At 53.0% G+C, this 20466-nt stretch overlaps 10 protein-coding genes across 10 annotated transcripts; 5 read left to right on the forward strand and 5 right to left on the reverse strand.

Annotated features, from left to right (window-relative positions):
• Positions 1–279: 279 nt before the first annotated feature.
• Positions 280–1214, reverse strand: J4E90_005536 (uncharacterized protein; the record flags this gene model as incomplete). Its single annotated transcript, XM_051435089.1, has 3 exons — positions 280–305; positions 445–1121; positions 1180–1214. The coding sequence occupies 3 exons, from the start codon at positions 1212–1214 to the stop codon at positions 280–282; spliced, it is 738 nt and encodes a 245-aa protein (XP_051291113.1).
• A 544-nt stretch (positions 1215–1758) lies between these two features.
• On the forward strand, positions 1759–2362 carry J4E90_005537 (uncharacterized protein; the record flags this gene model as incomplete). The annotated part of the gene is made up of 2 exons (XM_051435090.1): positions 1759–1969; positions 2019–2362. The coding sequence occupies 2 exons, from the start codon at positions 1759–1761 to the stop codon at positions 2360–2362; spliced, it is 555 nt and encodes a 184-aa protein (XP_051291114.1).
• A 592-nt stretch (positions 2363–2954) lies between these two features.
• Positions 2955–4427, reverse strand: J4E90_005538 (uncharacterized protein; the record flags this gene model as incomplete). Its single annotated transcript, XM_051435091.1, has 2 exons — positions 2955–3937; positions 3989–4427. The coding sequence occupies 2 exons, from the start codon at positions 4425–4427 to the stop codon at positions 2955–2957; spliced, it is 1422 nt and encodes a 473-aa protein (XP_051291115.1).
• A 593-nt stretch (positions 4428–5020) lies between these two features.
• On the forward strand, positions 5021–5895 carry J4E90_005539 (uncharacterized protein; the record flags this gene model as incomplete). Its single annotated transcript, XM_051435092.1, has 2 exons — positions 5021–5077; positions 5125–5895. The coding sequence occupies 2 exons, from the start codon at positions 5021–5023 to the stop codon at positions 5893–5895; spliced, it is 828 nt and encodes a 275-aa protein (XP_051291116.1).
• Positions 5896–6285: 390 nt separating this feature from the next.
• J4E90_005540 (uncharacterized protein) lies at positions 6286–7794 on the reverse strand (the record flags this gene model as incomplete). Its single annotated transcript, XM_051435093.1, has 6 exons — positions 6286–6700; positions 6751–7023; positions 7080–7179; positions 7233–7461; positions 7527–7549; positions 7599–7794. The coding sequence occupies 6 exons, from the start codon at positions 7792–7794 to the stop codon at positions 6286–6288; spliced, it is 1236 nt and encodes a 411-aa protein (XP_051291117.1).
• A 2483-nt stretch (positions 7795–10277) lies between these two features.
• J4E90_005541 (uncharacterized protein) lies at positions 10278–11638 on the forward strand (the record flags this gene model as incomplete). The annotated part of the gene is made up of 3 exons (XM_051435094.1): positions 10278–10531; positions 10579–11348; positions 11400–11638. 3 exons carry the CDS (start codon positions 10278–10280, stop codon positions 11636–11638), a joined length of 1263 nt encoding a protein of 420 aa, XP_051291118.1.
• A 693-nt stretch (positions 11639–12331) lies between these two features.
• J4E90_005542 (uncharacterized protein) lies at positions 12332–13201 on the forward strand (the record flags this gene model as incomplete). Its single annotated transcript, XM_051435095.1, has 1 exon — positions 12332–13201. One exon carries the CDS (start codon positions 12332–12334, stop codon positions 13199–13201), a length of 870 nt encoding a protein of 289 aa, XP_051291119.1.
• A 250-nt stretch (positions 13202–13451) lies between these two features.
• On the reverse strand, positions 13452–14268 carry J4E90_005543 (uncharacterized protein; the record flags this gene model as incomplete). The annotated part of the gene is made up of 2 exons (XM_051435096.1): positions 13452–13896; positions 13952–14268. 2 exons carry the CDS (start codon positions 14266–14268, stop codon positions 13452–13454), a joined length of 762 nt encoding a protein of 253 aa, XP_051291120.1.
• Positions 14269–14972: 704 nt separating this feature from the next.
• J4E90_005544 (uncharacterized protein) lies at positions 14973–16621 on the forward strand (the record flags this gene model as incomplete). Its single annotated transcript, XM_051435097.1, has 2 exons — positions 14973–15493; positions 15544–16621. 2 exons carry the CDS (start codon positions 14973–14975, stop codon positions 16619–16621), a joined length of 1599 nt encoding a protein of 532 aa, XP_051291121.1.
• A 110-nt stretch (positions 16622–16731) lies between these two features.
• J4E90_005545 (uncharacterized protein) lies at positions 16732–20028 on the reverse strand (the record flags this gene model as incomplete). The annotated part of the gene is made up of 1 exon (XM_051435098.1): positions 16732–20028. The coding sequence occupies one exon, from the start codon at positions 20026–20028 to the stop codon at positions 16732–16734; it is 3297 nt and encodes a 1098-aa protein (XP_051291122.1).
• Between the last annotated feature and the right edge of the window lie 438 nt (positions 20029–20466).

Here is a 20466-nt window from a genome sequence, read left to right on the forward strand (position 1 = left end):
CCAACTAGGGGCATTATGGAAATGGATCTGCATGGTACGGAGTCGGTGGAATTGAGCACAATATTGAATGGGAATGGGAATGGAGGTAGTAATTACTACTGGTAATAGGGAAGACGCCAGACGCCTCGCCCTTGGTGTATACAATAAACAAATTCTCCACGCGCAAAGTCGTCAGGCTTTGCGTAATCGCATCAGAACTTCTGAACTCGTTGTATGCTCTTCGTGATGGTCCTGTCGCATATCTGAAGACCGTTGTTTCGTGCCTTTGTCGGCGTGACTTTAGTGACCGAGACATCGTCCCCAACCTGTTATTCGTTAGCGTTTTGTTCGAGACATCGCGCGCTACAAAAGTGTGCGCTTTCAGGGTGTCACCGTCTACGCAAGGCAGGCAGGTACACACTGATAACGAGCACCTTCATGAAATGCCATCCGCAGTGAACTTACCAGGAAGACCACAGCCGAAGCCAACAAAGAGATAGATCAAAAAGATGACGACAAGCGTCAGCAGCACCATCAGCTTGACGTTCTTCCACCACATCCGCCTCTTAAGCGTCCTCGACCGGACCCTAAAGTCGCGCGCGTTCTCGCCCAATCTGCCCGTCTTGTCAACCAACACACTCATGTGCTCGCCCCTCTCCAGCACGCGCTCAATGTTCTCCGTCATGATCTCTCGGACGCCTTCGATCTCGCGCTGAGCAGTTCTTAGCGCATCCTGCTGACCGGCCTGCGTGCCACCCTGCTCGACCATCATCCTCTTCAACGCGCCATTGAAACTCGCACATCCATACGGCGGCAAGTCGTGGAAATTCGTGCTTCCAGGCTCAAACTCGGCAAAGAACTTCTTCTCGAGGTTTGTCAGGAAGCCAAAAGGTATGCGCTGGCCGAGGTCGCGCTCAGCAATGACAAGGAAAGTCAGGCCGCCAGCTGTCGATTGGTTGTTGGGGAAGTCCGAGGGCGATTTGACGAGGCAGTGGATGAAGAACTTGGATTGATCGATAGTCTTGTGGGCGGATTTGTCGTGGGCGATGCGTGGGAGGACGAGGGAGACGAGCGAGGAGGCGTTTGAGGAGGCCGAGGCGGTGTGTTCGGTGAGGACGGTGGTGTTGTGGGCGATGCACGCGCTGTGAAGTTGTCAGTCACGTTACTCAGGATATACATTGGGTAATAAGTATGTCGTACTAGAGTAGCGGCGTAGAAGAAGACGAAGACGCCATGTTGACGGCGGGCGGAGGAAGACCAGGGCTTCTGCGCTTGGCTGGGGGTGCTCTCGCTCGTTTGCGCGACTTGGGGTTGGAAGGGGCTTTCGAAAGGGCGATGAGGCCTCGAGAGACTAGGTCGTTGTGATGGAGTGGGTCTTGAGTGGTGATAGTAGCCGCTGGCTGTGATGGTGCAGCTGCGGAAGGAGAGCCACTAAAGCTGGGGATGCTGCCTCTAGCCATGTGCGTCATAGCCAAGCCGGTTCACGCCTGATGCGCTAATGCGTGGATCGCACTTGCGGTGGATGAATGGATCGATGGGCCTTGCTTGTGATTTTAGTTGCTTTGACGGGTGCTTGCGCGTGCGAGAGAATTGTCGCGAGTACCAATTGCGAGGACTGCCCTCCTTTCAATTGTGGTGGTTGCGATCGCGTCGCGTCAAGGATCTGCCTGTCACATTTTATTTGGGTGATTCCGTTTGCGCTGCACCTCGACACCCCACATTGCTCGGCGCGCGCACACTCCACGGTTACACAGAGACACCGACACAGTTCGAGTGAATATGGTTCGCGTCAAGAATCGTTACTTGGTCGTCAACTTCCTATACCCAGAGCCTCCCGCCAAGAGCAAGACGCAACTCCCAGATGCCATCCAGATCCACTCGCCGACGCCCGATGCTCTCAAACAGGGCGCCATTGTACGCATGATACGAGATGGAGTTGAAGACCTATTTGGCGACTATGGTTCGGGTATGGTGTCTTCGGGTCTGAAAGGTGCGTACTCCTCTGAGCCTCACAAACGCCTTACTGACGGATAGCACAGTCAACTACTACTCTCCCTCGACCAGCACAGCCATAATACGATGCCCACGAGACCACTACGAAATGGTCTGGGCAGCCCTCACATACATTACGCACCTTCCCAAACCCCTCGATACACCTGTCGTAATAAGAGTCGTAAGAGTTAGCGGTACGATCAAGAAAGCGGAAGAGGAGGTTATCCGGCAGTCACAACATATCATCAAGAGAGCAAGAGCTTGGGATGGTACTGGAGAGCTGCCGATGCTACAAAGTGTAGAGAAGGCGGCGGATAAAGAGAGACAGCGTGAGAGCGAAGTGCTTGCTAGAATCGATGGTGGGGATGAGAGTGAGGACATGAGCGAGTAGGCGCAAGTCGCGTCTTCGTCATGCTTCTCTCATTTGCTATGCCGAGCCTACTGGATAGCGGGTAGCGTCATTGCACGACCCTGAATGCTCGGCGACGCACCTTGTCTGTGCCTCCGTACTGGGCATAACCACCTATGACCCTCCTAGCGAAAGCGTACTGGGCTCAGGAGGGAAGATGCGACATCGCGCCGCATACTTGGTAATACACACGGCTTCCAACAGCTGCAGTGCGAGCGATACGTATACTTACTATCGTCGGCCGTATCCCTCTGGTAGAAGGCGTCTCGGCTCAGCCCACGTATACTCTATACGTAACTGAACAGGCAAGCTCGGGCTCAGCAAAAGAACGATCTCTCCTCTCGATGTTATAACCGGAGTAGGTAACTCTGTAGCCTGAGAATGGAGCTCACAGGCATACACCGCTCTCCATTTCACTAGCAAGTTCTTGGAACAATGGGTACATCTTCGAAAGGAACTCGACAGAAAGGATGGAACAATACGGCTATAAAGCGATTAAGCAGGTAGCAATACCTTACAAGCTGAATTATATACATTCTTGATACATCTGTCTATTCGTACAAAACGCAGACCCTTAGTTCGGTCTCAGCATAGCGATTATACTCGCCGTGATAACAGCTCCCGCCGCAGCACCTTGAAGAATGGCGCTGGTGTAGTCAATTCGTCGCATCGAAATAACGCGATCGCTCACAATGTCGTGTGCTATGAATCTCGCCTTTTGCTGCAAGCTTTCCAGCTTGGAGCGAGGAGCGGCGTGAGATGGTGCGCTTTCTTCAGCGACAGCTATGCGTTCCTCGGGTGTTAGAGCCTCTTCTTCTGGTGTGATGGTTTCGGCTTCCGCAACGACGGGAGCTGGCACTGGATCAACAGCTGCTTCAAGCATGACCTCTGGTATGAGGCCCGCTTCGACTGGCGATGCAATGTTTGTACCAGCTGTTGGAGACTCCTCAATGACCTCAGATACTACAGGCGCCGCGGCTTTTGCAGATGTGTCGGTATGATCAACGACCCGGTCGATCTCCTCTTCAATCGCCGTAAGACCTCGAGAGGTTGATGCGGGTGCAACTGCTGCAGCACCTACTGATGGTGTAGCGGCATCCATAGCAAGCTTTTGGTGTGCCTCCAACGTATTCTTGATCTCCCTGACCATCCTCCTCCTCCGCCAGGGCTCCAAGATGGCCAGACTCAATAATAACAGGAAGATGTTGACACCCATGAGGCCAAACGTGACCCATGTACTGTTCCTTCGGATAGTATCACTCCATATTTGCTCTTCATGGTATTGTGCACGTTCCCTCTTCTCAAGCTGTGCCCGCGCGTCCTCCAAGGCGTTCTCGGCGTTTGCGACGGCGTCTTTGGCTTCACGAACGGCTTGATCGTTGATGTGTTCGGAGCGGATGAGAGCCATGTAGCGTTCGAGATCGCCGTTTGACCAAGAATGCTTGCGTTCGAGGAGAGCGACGACTTCTTTCTGCGAGGTAGCTTGATGGGCGAGGGCGGTATCGAGGGCTTGTTTGGCGGAATCAATGGCTGAGCGGCGGGCTTTGACGAGTTTCTCTGTGTGGGGTTAGCTATCGCATCGCCATAGTAGGCGAGTTTTGTATGTACCTTGCTCTTTGATCTCCCTCCTGAGTGCCTCTACCCCAGAGTAGTCTGTGCCAGTGTATGTGTTGACCTTTTGCGTGACCACAGCAAGCTTCGGCAGCAGCTCATCCATGGCCTCGGAGAAGCGCTTGGAAAGACTCCATCTCTGCTTCTCTTGGTGCGACGGCAGATGTTCATCCGGCACGCGAGCAATGTTGTCCAAGGACTCGTCCTTTTTGGGTGGTTCCGGCTCCTCTGGAGGGGGTTCTTTGACCTCAGGGACGGGTGTTTCTGTCAAGGCAGCCACCGAAGTCTCAGCTGCTCTCTTGATAGCTTTCTGATCCTCTAGTAGAGCATTGAGTCTTCGCTCTAACCGCTCTTGATCCTCTGGCGATGGTGTGGATGCTGATAACCTGGTTGGAGGTTGCTGTATGGGATTCGCGTCGTCTGCCGGCGGTGGCATTGCGATAGGATCCGACGACTTGGGCGGTTTCCCTTCTTCCATCCATCTTGTAGAGCTTGCAAAGGTACGCCGCGACCGATTTGCGGATACGTTGGCGCTCAATTGTGTCTTTCCATCCCACCTCGACGCACCAGAAGCTGTGCGATACCTATAACTCCAGCATACCGACGACGCGCTGCGAGTGACATTACTGAAAGAACGCGCAGAAGGAGCTACCGTACTGGCGATAAGCGAGCGTGAAGCATGCTGAAGCAGTGGCCTCATTCTTGTCTCTGTCCTCACATGGAGAGCGCCTGAGCTGGATGACGAATGACGAAAATGCGCCAAAATGCGGACCCCCGAAGCGGGCGGGCGGCGTCGCAGCGAGCGCTGACGTGCCAAGGCGCGTGGGGTTGCGGCATGACGGTGACTGGCCCTCTCAGCTCTAGCAACCCGTCCCTTATTTGCAGACTGCCGGCATTCCGATTAAGGGTTTCCTAGCGCCCCTGGCCTAATCTTTTACATGGTGTTGATATCTGGCGGGGTGTTTCTCACTCCTACATTCACACATCCACCGTAAACCAGCACCATAGTCGCTCGTTTAGTACTCCAACATGGGTTCAGCACAGATCGATCTGGCACAATTGCCTGCCATGAAGAGTGACCCCAAGGTATAACTCCTTCCACGTGATTGGTACATCTCAACTAACAAGCGTAGTTCATCTTCTTCACCGACTTCGACGGCACAATCACCCTCCAAGACTCCAATGACTTCATGACCGACAACATTGGCTACGGCCGCGACAAGCGCCGCGCGGGAAACATCGCGTGCCTCAACAACGAAATCTCCTTCCGCGACTCCTTCCGCGACATGATGGACAGCGTCACAAAGCCCTACGACCAATGTATCCAGTACCTTGTCGACAACATCAAGTTGGACCCTGGATTCAAGGGCTTCTTCGAATGGTCGCTGGAGAACAACATCCCAGTCGTAGTGCTGAGCTCGGGCATGGAGCCAGTCATTAAGGCGCTCTTGGAGAAGCTGGTTGGACCAGATGCAAGCAAGATGCAAGTCCTGGGCAACCACGTCGGCCCACGGGAAGGCAAGAGCATCAACGAGGAGGGTGGATGGCAGATCTTGTTCAAGCACCCAGAGTCTGGCTTCGGCCACGACAAGTCCATTGAACTGCGAAAGTACTCGAGCCTGCCTGAGAACCTCCGACCAACAATGTTCTACGCCGGCGACGGTGTATCCGATCTCTCTGCAGCACGCGAGACCGACTTGCTCTTCGCCAAGAAGGGTCACGACCTGATCAGCTACTGCGCGCGGGAGGACGTACCGTTCACAGTCTTCGAGGACTGGTCCAACATCCTGGCCAAGTGCAAGAGCATCGTAGAGGGAAAGACCACTGTCCAAGCGGCCGCCAAGGAAGGCTACGAGGCGTACAAGAGCGGCGCTGCTGGAATCGATGTCCAGACGGCGAAATAAGTGGAAGCTCGGAAATTTCGCGGAGATCCACCCAACAGTCTGGGGGTTGGGACCGTCTATGCTGCGGCGCAGTAGACACCGAATCCTCGTGATGATGTGCGCACGGCAGTGGCTGCGGCGCGGACGAATCCATGTGAAGATGGATCAGATCCCCCAGGATTATCATAGACGAAAAGGTTGGACGACATAGAAAGACCATAGACATGATTACACGATAGACTAGAATCTTATGAAGGTGCTTATACAAGCAGATGTGCTGCATACCAAATAACCGTTATTACATGCTCATACAAACATTGCGCGACCGTCAGTGCTTTTACTAGGGTATCTCTCATAACGCCGTGTAGCAACGACGACCTCAACTACGTACGTACAACTCACATATCCACACTATCTTGAAACGTTGACCTCAGTAGTCCTCACGATAGTCATACCTCTAGGGAGCACACTGCGCCTCTCTCCGGTATTGACCTCATGCTCCAAGATACTATCGTCGCTCTCACCCGCGAGACTCTTGGGCCTACTCAAGGCTCTTCCTCGTGAAGCCTCGACAGTGTACGTATCCTTGCCCAGCACGGTATCCTCGGAGTACGGATCCCTTGCGCCTGCTGACATGTTTCGCATAGCAAAAGAGTCACCCGGACGCATGTCATTATGCCTCATGTACCCGTTCGAGCGGAAAGGTGTGCTGTTGCCAGTGGTGCGACCCTTAGTGGCGAGAGAACGCATCTGGCCGAAGAAGTTCGCGAAGAGGGGTTTCATGGTTGGGAGGCAGGCGGCGATGATGCCTACGTGCATCTCGACTCTGTAAGAGTGTTAGTCGAAGTGGAATATGGGTAGGAAAGGAATGCGTACTGTTGCCAGATGTAGTACCATGCTCCATCGCCGGACCAGTCAGTTATCTTGAAGAAGTTGTACTGCATCGGCGTCTTGTATATGGCTACTGCAGAGGCGAAGAGACCCAAGCTTAAGATGACTGCCAGACCTATGCGCGTTTGGATCGTAACTTGTAGCTTCCACACCATCGGGATGGGGATGAGGGCGAAGAGCAGATCAGTGGCGATGTTGACTGAAGAGTTGAAGACGCCGACGTTTTTGAAGATGCCAGCATCGTAGCATTTCGCAGTTCTGAAGACATGTTAGTATCGTCCATAAGAAATATCCGAGATGAGTGGAGAGCTTACCCCGTGGGTGGACGCATGTTGTAGTCCCATCCCGCTTGTACCGGAATGCACTGGAAGATGATGGCGAATGTCGAACCAATGGTGAACACACCAATGAAGACTGATCGCATGTTAGCTGCTTATCTCTTTATCATATAGCTCATTCAGACTTACTCAACATGGCAATGAGAAATGGACGCCACTTTGTTCGGTCCGCGAGCCGTAACAAGAAGAATCCGATTGAAAGCTTGATGAAGCTGTATGCAGCGATAATGAAGATCGAGTAGAAGTACATGACTTTGAAGAAGGGGAATACGTTCTCGAGTGGAAAGGCTTCGGCATGCAGTCCAAGTCCCAGGTCAATGACCTTCAGGAATAAGCCCAGGGTGGTGGAGCTTAGAGCCTATGGAGTGACGATTAGCAAACAGCTCCTTTCGAGCAAGTTCATGCATGAGTATGGCGACTCACCAATGCAATCGCCATCATAGCATCTGTTTCAGTCAGTTCTGTTTGATACAAATGCAGATGGATCATACATACCATCCCAGCCAAATGTCTTTAGCATGAAGAGCCGCACATAGAATCGCAAGAGTATAGCGCTCGTCGACAGTGCGAACAACGAACCTTCCACCGCCATCAAGCGTCCAGCTTGATTCTCGGCCATGTACTCTGGTGATCGAGCTGGCATCACGGGCCAGCCCTCAGTCTGTCTTGCAACAAGAGCGTGATACTCCATGTCGATGGTTGCGCGGATTGAAAATGATGGCAAGACCGTAAGTCTTGGAAGTAGGTCCCCAGACTATTAGAGTGTTGCTCAGGAGCGCTTCCTGCGGGCTTCTCCAGAGTAGCACTTAGGCACATGCACATTGTGTAAACCCGAACCGCACACAAGCGAACATACATCTCAAACAGTCCTGGTTTAGGCCAGTAACAGCTCGTCGTACATGCATGGACCGCCACTTCAATGTCGACATGGCGGCTCGGCAGGATTGTGCAGCTTGCCAATAGCCGGAATGGCGTTTCTCATGGCAAACTGACCACTCTCGTAGCGACCAGCGGCTCTGTGAGTACGAAGTTTAATCCTTCATCCTTCGATATGCCGCGCAACTGCTACGTCTTCGGCTTCAAGATAAATGTGGTAGCATGCGCGAAGGGTTTCTTATACAAAAGCCTTCTGCGCGGAACGTTTTGACGACAGTCTTCCTGTCCACCACTCAACGTCGCGGGCGGTCCGTACCGTCCACTCAGTCATTCATGGTTAAAGCCACGATCGTTGACAAGGAAAACATAGACTCGGGATGATCAATGCTTCTATGGGAAGACGGACTTCGAAGCCCGCCCTTTGACAGATATTGCTCGGAGGACAGCCTGAGTTGGAGGCTATGCAGGTACACCTACTGCGCATCGAAGTAACGCGGGCTGAACGAGAACGCGATGTTTTACTGAAGGATTATTGAAGTTCGTAGCGACTTTCCTCTTCGGTATAGTTGTCAGGCGTCCTGGTCATGGGTTTTAGTCAAGACGATTGTCGTTTTACGCACGGAGATGGAGACTGCTGCACGTTGTGTAAACGAACACATCCTAGTCATCGGCAAGTCTCAGACTCGTTCCTTCCATATTGCCCAACGTTCCTGTACGACTGACCGTGATTGCTGTCTTCTGCCCATTGGCCACGAATGGGACGCAGTTTGAGTACGTCGGACAATGGTGTGTGATATTCTCGTGTTAATGCGTACTGCTTGCTGTTCGCATGCCAAAGCTATTGGTGATGAAAGTGCGAAAATCGCGGCACGCGAGCAAGGTCGAGTAAGCGAAGTCCGGACCTGCCGCAGGCGATGTAGGTGGTAACGTGTGAGATGAGTAAACAGATTGGTGGTCGGCCGGGCGCTAGACGTTCACGCTGCCGCTGCCGCTGCCGCCTCCGCGGCTTGCCCTGGAATTATCCGGCCATAGCATGTTCTCGCGGCCCGTGGACCTTATTCCCCTCCCGTTCAGAGCTGGAGCACCAGAACTCCAGACTCCTCAAAATCGACAGGGTCTCCGAGCAAGACTTTTATTAGCCATCTTAATGCGTTCTGCCTAAGCACGAGCGATGATCGGAGCTTCTATACTAGCCATTGACTGGTCGATCTGGCGCTTTCCATCGGACCATAAGCAAAAAACAGCAGTTATCCGCCATGACCCTAGGGCTTTCCCCGTGAGTTCCGCACCCGGACAGCGGGCTTCGCACGATGCGACCGGGTAAAATAAAGTGGCACTTGGCTATGGTCAAGCATCAAGATCTTGCTAAGATCGCGCTGCGATGTGTTCGCTCTCTTCCGCGATAAAACACTTTCATCGGATCGAGAAGCAAAACCCTTCAAGAAAAGCAACAAGATGTCGATACATCCAGTCGGCACTCTTGTCGGGACCTGCCTGCGTGCCGGTGCGCTTCCCTCTGTGGAAAGCTACAGCCATCTTTGATGAATTCACCGGCCCACACGGCTCGAGATGCTCCTCGTTCAGCCGCTTACACCAGGCCGCCTACAGCATCCTTCTACTGCCTTCATAAACCCGTAACCGAGGACTCCAATGATCCAGCATCCAATCAAATTGAGCCGCTAACGCATCTTGCATTCAGTTACAGGTGTCAATTCCGGTCGTACATCTTCTTTCCGCTCACATTTAGGGGCGAGACTCATGCGAACCCACGTGTAGCGGAGTTTAGGAAACGCCTCATCGGATCCTTCGAGGCGACCTCGGCATTTTCCAGATGCCTATTCGGTAATAGATCGTGCACAAAGGAGGTTGTCCAACCCTTTCAAACGCTTGCCGGATACCGGGCGAATAAAACTTCAGTATGGCATAAGCCCAAGGGCCACCCAACTGACTCAATGGCTACCCGGGATCAACAAACCGAGTCGATGGGTCTGTAGACAGCACGATCTGCTACGGCACAGTTATGTTGGACTGTTATTAGACTAGATGGGACGAGTGGTAAGGTACCTCCTGCGAGTATTTGAACACGCATGCGGCCTCTAAACTTTAGCCAGGGCATCGCCACATTTTGACTACGCCTCCCCCATCTCCTAATATTAATACAGTAGTCGCTAGCTCAGGAAGCCGCTCACCCGGAACCTTATCCAACGTCTTCGACCGTTTCAGTCATTCCATCGTCTTCATCCTTCAAGCCCCTCAAGACAGTCGACCATCCATTTTTAACCGGTTCGAAACGCCATCATGCGTACCGCTGCACTCTTCTGGCTTGCACCTGCAGCACTAGCCAGTGCCATTCCATCTTTGGAAGAGGCCTCTCCCGCTGTCTCATTCGACAAGAGACAGAATGTCTCTCCAAACCTCCCCGGACCAAAGATCCTGCAAGCTGATGTGTACGCGGGTATTGCTGCCATCAATCAGCAGATCTTCCAGGCTACGCAGAAGCCTGACCAATTCAAGAAGTGCAACCCCACGAACATCATTGTTCGCAAGGAATGGTAAGTCCGTTGTAGTTCAATTTTCTATTGCTAGCTTACATACCCAGGGTGACTTTTACTAAATCGGAGAAGAAAGACTACGTCAAGGCTGTTCAGTGCATCTCCAAGCTACCCCCTAAGACACCCGAGTCCGAGTGCCCGGGTTGCCGGAACCGATACGATGACTTTGTCGCTACTCACATCAAGCAAACATTCGCCATCCACAACACTGGCAACTTCCTTCCATGGCACCGCTACTTTACCTATGCCTACGAGAAAACTATCCGTGACGAGTGCGGTTACAAGGGCTACCAGCCATACTACAACTGGCCACGATGGGCTGACGACCCAGCGAAGAGCCCTGTCCTAGACGGCTCGGATACCTCAATGGGCGGTAACGGTGATGCAGGCTGCAGCAACCAGACGTTCTACGGTATCCCGACCAACGAGTCGCCTCTCATCAAGATTCCCAAGGGCACTGGCGGAGGTTGCGTGACGTCTGGTCCATTCAAGGATTGGTCTGTCAACCTTGGTCCCGTCTTCACCGACGCACTCTGCACGCCTGAGAACCCAATCACTTATAACTCCTCCACCCCTTGGAATGCCGGTGTCGGATACAACCCCCGCTGCCTGAAGCGTGACATCTCTTCTTGGTCCTCCAGCCAATGGACCAACGATGAGATGGTTGTCAAACTGCTGAACAGCCCTGACATGAAGACCTTTTGGTACGACATGCAAGGTGGCGAATCCGCGTTTTCCAACAACTTCATGGGTGTGCACACTGCTGGTCACTTCACCGTGGGCGGAGACCCCGGTTCTGATTTCTTCACCTCCCCTGGTATGTATTCCGTACTCCCGTTCACGAGTATTCTGGACTAACAATGAACAGGTGATCCATACTTCTACTTCCATCACGCCCAGATCGACCGTGTGTGGTGGTCATGGCAGAACGTAAACCCCGCGGAAAGGACTAACGCCATCTACGGAACCATCGCCCTCGGTGACCCCACCGCTCCTGCGACCAAGCTCACCGACATTATGACCCTCGAACACGCCTACCCCGGAAACATCACTGTTGGTGATGCGATGAGCACCATGGGTGGACCTTTCTGCTACACCTACATCTAGGCGCGGCTTTTGACTCTCATTTCCTTCCTGTATATACTTGGCTTGTACACGATAATTTTGGACGGCGGGCGAGAGTAGATTTGTTATTGACCTCAAAAATAGACCAACCATGCGTATCTCATGACAATAAAATAGACTTCCATTGAGATGATTCGTCGCCTTACTCTGAACCGAGCGCGTGACGACGGATATACCTAAGCCTGCTACAGACCGCACAAGCATCGCGTATCGTCACATCCCAAAAGATGGAGGAAACTAAGGCGATCTAACGCATGTTCCGCAGCGCTAAGCGGTCACCTTACCTGGGCTGCATATGTCCCGCAACGAATATGAATGGGCGGGGTCTCTCCATCCAAAGCGCGGAGACCCTGCAGTGCCAACGCATCACCGACTGGAGAAGAATCGAGGGCAATCATGTCCTCCAATCCCTCCGACCACGCCCGTTTCAAACGCTGTTTGAGATTACAGCCACCCTGAATCGGAGCGCCCTCGAAGGTTATTGGCATTTGCGATCCAGAGTCGTGGGATTTGCAGAGTTCAAGGAAGCCTTACCCCGCTAAGATTATAGCTCCCCCAACTTTCTAGATCCAGGGGACGCCCAAAGCACAACCACTGTCGCAAAGCATTACGCACCTACCAGACAGCATAACTAGACAACACAAAGGCCCCGCAGAGCCCAATAGTCCATCAATCATGAACGTCGATCCTCTAACCGGCGAGCCCCTCCCTTCAACCGCCATCCAACGCATCCTCTACCTCGCGCCCAAAGTCCACATCTACCAAATCCCGCCCGCAACCTCTACCAAAGGCTACCAGGCGTCGACCTGGACAGCCGACAACAACAAGCTCCAAATCTTCACCGCCCGATTACGCGTCGTCGAAACCTCAATACCGTCCAATGAGGAGCAACAAAGCAACGAGGATGCAGAGGATAAGGTTACAACCACCCTCCTGCTAGAGGACCCCAAGACGGGAGATCTATTCGCCGCAGCACCCTACACGAGCGAGAGAACAGTAGAACAAGCATTGGACAGCAGCCGCTTCTTCGCCATCACCGTCGTAGGCGAGGGGAGGAAAGCGATACTGGGCATGGGTTTCGAGGAACGCAGCGAAGCCTTTGATTTCAGCATTGCACTGCAAGACGCCCGTCGCGTACTGGGCTTTGAACAGAACCCCGCAGCGTCGTCGTCATCGCGCAACTCCAAATCCGCACAAACGCCCGTCGCCGAAGAACCGAAACGCGATTTCAGTCTCAAGGCCGGCGAGACAATATCGATAAATCTGGGTGGCTTGAAGGGAAGGCGGTCGAGATCACACGAGGGCGGCGAGAAGAACGACGAAGGCGACCGTAAGAGCGAGCAAGACGCGCTGTTCAGCATAAAGCCGCCGCCGGGAAGTGGGGGTGGAGGACCTGGGTTCCTGCCTCCGCCGCCCAGCGCGAAGAGTGTCAAGGAGGAGCGGAGGAGAAGTAGGCAGAACTTTGATGCTGCGAACTTCACGCCGCCGAAACAGACGGCCGAGGACTTGGGCTTTGATGACGGCGAGTTCGGCGAGTTCCAATAGAGTAGAGTGAGAAAGTGGGAGGCATTTTGTGCATGTTTAGCATTGGAGTTATCATCTGCACTGGTTAGGTCTTCCGCGCATGGGAGGCGTATTGAAATTATGAAATCAAGACTTTAAGATGTTCGCATTGCCGAGTGTGTTGTGACGGAAGAAAGAGGTGTGTTGGGTATATCTATCAATCTACGATGCGTGTAGGAGCCGCTCAAACCAAACGCCAGAACCAAATGCCCAAATTGCCCAAATCGTATGTCTAAGAATATGTCCAGCCCTGTGCCTCGTCGTATAGTCTCTCAATATCCCGAATGAGATCCTCAGGCTCATCTCCACCCTCGCAGTCCTTGAACTTGCCACCATCCGTCACGCATCGCACCTTGTTGTCCAATCTGACCGTACAACTCGTTGTGACGCCTACATCGCTACTATGCTGGACGCTGTCCCTCAGCAGGCCCATGCCATATGCACCGTTCTCCTTGCTCATGCAATCGTTCAGCACGCCAAAGTCGAGACCGTGTTCCAGGGCACAGTCTTCGATGAGGGAGCGTGCGGGTATCTCGGCGTAATCGGTGGTGAGGCAGTTCGTGAAGCCAAGGTAGAGTTTGGGATCGGGGTACTCGGATGCGGCGCAGAGCATGACGATGTCGCCCAGGCATTCGGTTTGGCCGTGCTTGCATTCGACGCCGTCGTCTGCTGTTAGACTGCGTGTTTGTCAGCTACGTGGTCTGCACCTTCCGCGTGGGTAATGCGTCGTACCTTCCAATCATGCTCAACCGGAAGTCGACCTTGTCTGACACATTTGCCATGGCAGGCAGGACGAGCTTCTTCAGGCAGTCGCGCGCATCCGGGCATTTGGACATGATGTGCACGTCTACTGGCACTTTGGTATCGGCTTCATCATGTAAGTCCATACAGGTGAACTGGCGCGCTAGCAAGAACAGACTGAACACCAGCACGAGGGCCGCCATCTGCAGCCGTGTCTTCCTCGTCTTGCGCGATACCATGGTCTCGTCAGGCGGCGGCGCGTTTGCATCGACGTGCGAGTTGGGGAGGAGGGGCGCCTTTTCTTCCATTGCGCGGGATGGCGTCGGTGCGGTGTGCGGCTCTTATGTAGCGTCTCGTATAGGGGAATTTCGTGATAGGTGGTTGGTGGTCTGGACTGGCTTGCTGGACACGATGCGCTTGTAATGGGATGGACGAAGTCGAATGCGGCAAGAGATGGACTGATAGGCGTTCGGGTCACTGCTGATAGCGTGTCGACTAACGTGTCAAGGCTGTGAGTGGCGGATCTAGGGCTCAGGCAAAAACAAAATAATCTAAACTCTATATCTCATGAGCGTCGAGGAAGTTGTCAAGACGCGTTCTTCAATGACGTGACGCCTTATCCACAATCCTCGTCCTCGCGCCCAACACGTGGAAAGAGCCGAGGAGGCAGCAGAGCACGGCGTAACAATTAGCCGTCATGCTGTAGCCGTGTGGCGTTCTACACGAATGTAACACCGAGCTTCGGAGGGGCTACACGGATCCTACCTCATGAACGACTGATCTGCTGCGCGCGTAACGCTTGCAATCTTACGCCTCTCGTTTTCCTTTCGCTTCTTTCGCTCATGATGGAATGACTCTTTCTAACGTTCTAATAACCCACCTTTAGACATATCGTCTGCTTCTGCCACCGGCAAGGCCGCACCCAATCCCCGATTCGCCTCCATAATACATGTGACAGCAGCCCTGCATCGTCACCCAAGACCCGTTCCTGAGCCAGGTACCGACCCGAAACATGGCGTCAGATGATCACCAGGACGATGCGCCGGCTGCGATTCAAGCTTTGACCGGCTTTATCAATACGAGCACTTTGCTTGATCTGGCGCTTCAATTCTCGGCTACCTACACTCACCTCGCCAAATCCTCCACTGAGCACTTCCTAGTCACACCAGTCACGGCGCTCCCCACGGGCAAAGAGAAGGGAAAATTTTTGAGCATCGATGTTGGTGGCACGAATCTGAGAGTCGGCTTCGTTGAGCTAATCGGAGAGCCAGATGGCGGCCCAGAGGATGAGCGGACACGCAGCAGCACTGTCGGGGAGAACGTGTTTTCACAGATCAAGAGGAGTCATGACAAGAATTGGCCGATTGAGGATCACTTGAAGATGGACCAAGCCGAGGACTTGTTTGCCTGGATTGGTGACTGCATCGCTGAGGTTGTCAAGGACGCTCTCAAGGAACAGGAGACCACGGAAGACGTCACGTCTCCTCTAGGTGATGAGGTTTTGCTCGGTATCACTTTCAGCTTCCCAATGGCGTAAGTGGGCTCCTAAATGAACCGCGACATCTCACTAACAGGTCATCCAGACAAACGCGTCTCTCAGAAGCGACGCTACTGCCGATGGGCAAAGGGTTCGCCATCACATCGGATCTCAATCTAGGAAAGATGCTTTTGGCTGGCTATGCGCGATACTGTGACATAGATGCTACATCAGATCAGCTCAAGCACTCCAAGTCACAACTGCCAAGGATACGGGTAGCAGCCATTACTAACGACACAGTAGCGACGTTCGCATCTCTAGCCTATGCGGCCAAAGCGGCCCCCAACAGCCGCGTAGCCATGGGCCTCATCGTCGGCACTGGCACCAATGCCACCGTACCAATGAAGCCCGAAAATCTGCACCCCGACAAAAGAAGCGTACTTCCAGATCCCGATGCTACGAAAACAGTGGTCATCAACACAGAGTGGACCATCCGTGGCACCGACAAGCCGCTAGTCGACCTGAACATCAGGACACCATGGGACATGACACTAGACGCCAACAGCGACGCACCAGGCTTCCAACCGTTCGAGTACATGACCTCCGGGCGGTATCTCGGTGAGATTGTACGCTTGGTGTTCGTCGACGTCGTGTCAAAGGAGGAAGGCGTACAAATACCGTCATCGCTGATGCTGAAGAATGCCCTGCCGACACGCTTCCTTTCCGAAGTCGTTGCGCGAAAGGGCGGTCGTATCGTACAAGGGGAGCTCGAAAGCAAATACCCAGACGCAAACTCGGATGATTTCTTCTGGACTGTCGATAAGGTGGAATTGATACGGGATATCGCCGAGGCTGTGCAACAGCGCTCTTCAGCTCTCATTGCTGCCGCATGTGTTGGACTGCTGAACTGTGTGGGTGACGTCGCGCTAGACAAACAGCAATCTCCAAGCAACGGCACCAGTGCAAAGGGCAAACGCGAAATCGAGGAACTGGTCATAGCGTACGCTGGAGGAACTATATCACAGTATCCAAAGTGGCTGCAGACATGCCAGCAATGGATAGACGTCCTTGTCGAGGAGGGTTCATCATCAAACAAGAACAAGCAAGTTACACTCAAGGAGGCCAAGGACGGAGGAATTGTTGGCGCAGGGGTACTTGCAGGTATGACAGACGAGATAGTGTAATAGTAGATGGGCAGAGTCATGTAGATCAGACACAACATGGCCCAGTGAGATTCAAATGCATTCCAAGTAATCAAAACCGAGCCCCATGCCAACATGAACAACCTTCCCAACTACCGCACAGGCAACTGTGCCTGCCACTCAGGATCAACCTTACTCTGTTTGAAGAAGCTCTTACCTCTCAACCACTGCCGGTAAGCTTTGTATCTCTTCTTCGCCGTATCTTCCTCTTCGACGTCCAACGGGTTCTCCTTGACGCGCAGAAATTCTTCAAACTCCTCGATATCTTCTTCCGGCGTTTGGAACTTGCTTCCAGTAGACTGTGGCTGTGGAGGCGGCTCCTGAACATCCGCGTAGACGTGCGGGTGCAGATTGTACGTGTGCGGGTACGAGTAGGAGGGCGCGTGTGAGAACGGCGTGCTGACAGATTGTGAGGTCATGGGGCGGGCGAAGGACTGGTTTGCGAGTTCGGTGTCCAAACGGGGTAGATCAGAGAGGGTTATTTGAACGCCATCTTCATCGAAGTTCTTGGGCGCGGGGATGCTGCCTTCTGTCATGGAAAGGTAGTCGTAGAATTCCATCGCACTGGGGTCGTCGGCGGTGGGCATCTCGCTACTGACAACCAAAGGTAGGTTAAGCGGGTGTTCGATGTAGCGGGCGTATTCTTCTTCTTCGCTGTAGGATACCGATGGATTCATGCTGTTCTCATAGAATTGGGTTAATGTCCACTGGTGAACGAGCGCTTTGTTAGCGGGCTTGAAACCGGGTTTGAGCGTGGACGAGAGGCCAGTTGACGTGGACATGGAATTGGCCAACGATTGGTATGCTGACGGCGGTGGTGCTGACGGGTGGGTTTCGAAATGCGATTCCCGAAGAATGGAATGTCGGACTGATGATTCTGCGTAGGTAGCGCTAAGGTGCAGATCCCTCCTCCGGTTGCCTGGGGTATGATCGGGCTTGGACTCAGTCTCGCTCGAAGGGTCAATGATGGTCACACCTTTCCGAGGAGCCTTCTTTCCATCCCTTCCTTGTGCGTCGTGATCCTGTTGCTTCGTACGGGGGACGAACGGAGACATGTTCTCCTTACGAGATGGATACGTTCCATCCCTAAGACCTGGTCGCGGCTTGGCTAAACGGAAGGCAAATATTTTGAGATATGACGAGATAGCCAATGGTCGATAGTATTCGAGCCAGTAATCATCACGGAAGCTGATGAAGTCGAATGTTGATTCCTCACTTGGTAGAGCTGGCATGACTGAAGGTGGTAGTGTGCGTTGTTGAAGATGCGAATGTGTGTACCACTGGATATAGTCTCGTCTTGTGCGCTCGAGGAAGTTTTGTGGGTTTTCGTGGTGGAGGAAGTAGTCTGTTGATAGATCCCATAGCATCGGCTGGCCCTGGCGGTAAACGTAGTTACCCAGAAACAGATTGTATGCCTCTTGACGCTGTGAATCGAGGAAGGAATTGTGGTAGTAGCGCTTGAAGCTCTCAACCATATCGCGAGAACTACTTTGCCACTGGTTGATCTTCCGGTAGGTAGCCATCGTGTTGACGAGATGCGAGCCACCATACTGGATGGCGATAGTGTCACCATGACCGTGGAACATCTGCGTAAACAGCTCGACGCAGTCCGAATCGTACTCGACAGTATTACCGGATATGACACCAAGCGCTTGCAATTGTCGACCTAGTGCTCGTTTTCCAATGACGAACTGAGCAGCGTTGGTTCTGTCTAGACAGTCGATGCAATTCGTTCGCGCCACTCCGTTCTGCACTTGAGGCGCATCATACTCATTGTCGCCGTTGCGAAAGAACCCTGTCTTCCGCAAGACCTTTTCAGCAAGGTTCTCCAACGTGCCAATGACATCCTGTCCTCTGGTTTTGGCTGCTCTTGACATATCGAAAGCCTCATATATGATCCTCTTGTCAGTTGGTAGCGACTGGTTGAGGTAGTCGATAGCGTGCTTGTATTCGTAAAGCAGTTTCGACTCTCTCGGAGTTCGTTCACGCGCCTTGATAAGGTTGAGAACGTAGATCGGGGCACCGTAGCGCTCAAACAGGTTATCGAAATGCAGTCCTGCTGCGCTGTAGAAAGGATCCACGAGATTCAAATCGATGTCTGGCTTTGGTGTCACACCAGTATTGTCTTGCGTCCAGTATAACGGTATGCTACCGCGGTGCTGGACGTAGGATGTGTAAGAGGGATTCGCATAGAGGCGTGGTCCAGGAGCATGGAAGGAAGTCGTGGTCTGCTCGGACACAATTTGCTCTGTCTCGACGTCATTGGCGACATATCCAAGGTCGTTTGTTCCACGCTTGAGGAAACGAGCACCGGCAAAATGTCTTGATCGTCGGGCAATGATGGTAAGGTATACTCGTCGCCCAAAAACATCCAGCGAAGATTGATCAACGTATCCATGTATGACTGGGTGACACCAGTCGTAGACGTTCTTCAGTGCGTCTCGCGCAGGGTTCAGGAGATGATGGTTCCAAACAAACATATCCTGAAAATCGCGTTCAGGGTTGGAAATGCCTTCACTAAGTGCAGTCCGCTGATGAATGATGTTCTGTTGCAGGCTCCTCGTAACGTTGTAAGAATAGCTAAAGTAGAATGATCGTGTGAGGTCCATGTTGTTGAGGATGGACAAGAATCTCGCTTCTTCCGGATTGCGGTCTTTCTGGTACCTTGATGTTGATCCAGTCGTCAATGGCACCATGTCCGTGCCATCGACCTGATAAATGTAGTGACCGCCCAACATGGCTACTTGCGATCTTTTGGATATCAATAACATGTAGTACGCCTCCGTGAACCGGATGAAGCCCAACAGGCCCCATGTGCTGCACTTCAACTTCATCCCCCCTGTAGCCTTGTTGCCGTCAGCTATCGTATCGAGCAACTGATGCATTTCTCGCCGATTATACACTATATCGTCTTCAAAGATGTTCAAATGTCCAGGTGCAGCGGTCCGATCGATCTTCAGCACGCGAAACTGCCTGTCGGTAATGTCGGCACCAATGAGATAGAAGCGGGTACTGGTTTCGTAGAGCGAGAATTTGTGCATTCTCTTAATCCCGCTCTCTCCGACATTCTGGTAGGTCGAGCCCTTGACTTTATGAACCGTAGATGGAGTGGAAGGTCTGTGGAACGATACATTGACGTTGGGATTTTCTTCTTCACCGCCAAATTTGGTGGACTCCGACTCTCTTCGTGGCTTTCCATGACCAGGTAATTTGTCGAGATCGGCTTCGGGTTTGAACTCAAGCGGAGAGGTCTGTGGGCTACCGACTGCAGTCGACGCCTTCTCGATGTCATCCAGCTGCTCCTGACTGCTAGTGCGCGATGCTGTAGGCCTGGACGCGACGGAGCTGGATCGTTCTGGGGAACTTAGTCTCGACTTCGATTTCTCCATTATGCGCGATTAGTGACTGGGATAGAAGCTATCAACGAGTGTGATAAGGCAAGACTTGTCAAGCGGTCACGGCGTGGTTTGTCGGTCGTGTAGTGGCGCATGCGGACGGCACGAGACAGGAGCTGGCTCAAGCCTGGTGCTTCCTTTTGCACACCCTTCAAGCTCTGACGGTGCAAGGAAGACTATGCACAGAAAGATGCGTAGTTCTGGAAGGACCGTGTTGTAAGCCGAAAGGGTAAGGCCGCTGTAGCTTCCCGGCGGGTCCACGTGCACCTGGCCACGCTTGCTTGGGCATGATCGGGCTTGGCATACGTCAGCGCCCTATCGCGACATGGGAGTGCTGAACGACCTGGAGCACAACAATCCTGACGTATATACGTATAGATCAGAGAGCAGATCGTGAATTGTCTACAACGGTCACATAGAGTGCAAAATTCG

The sequence above is a fragment of the Alternaria incomplexa genome (genome assembly GCF_024043165.1).
Source record: "Alternaria incomplexa strain BMP 0042 chromosome Unknown scaffold_7, whole genome shotgun sequence".
Classification (NCBI taxonomy): Eukaryota; Fungi; Ascomycota; class Dothideomycetes; order Pleosporales; family Pleosporaceae; genus Alternaria; species Alternaria incomplexa.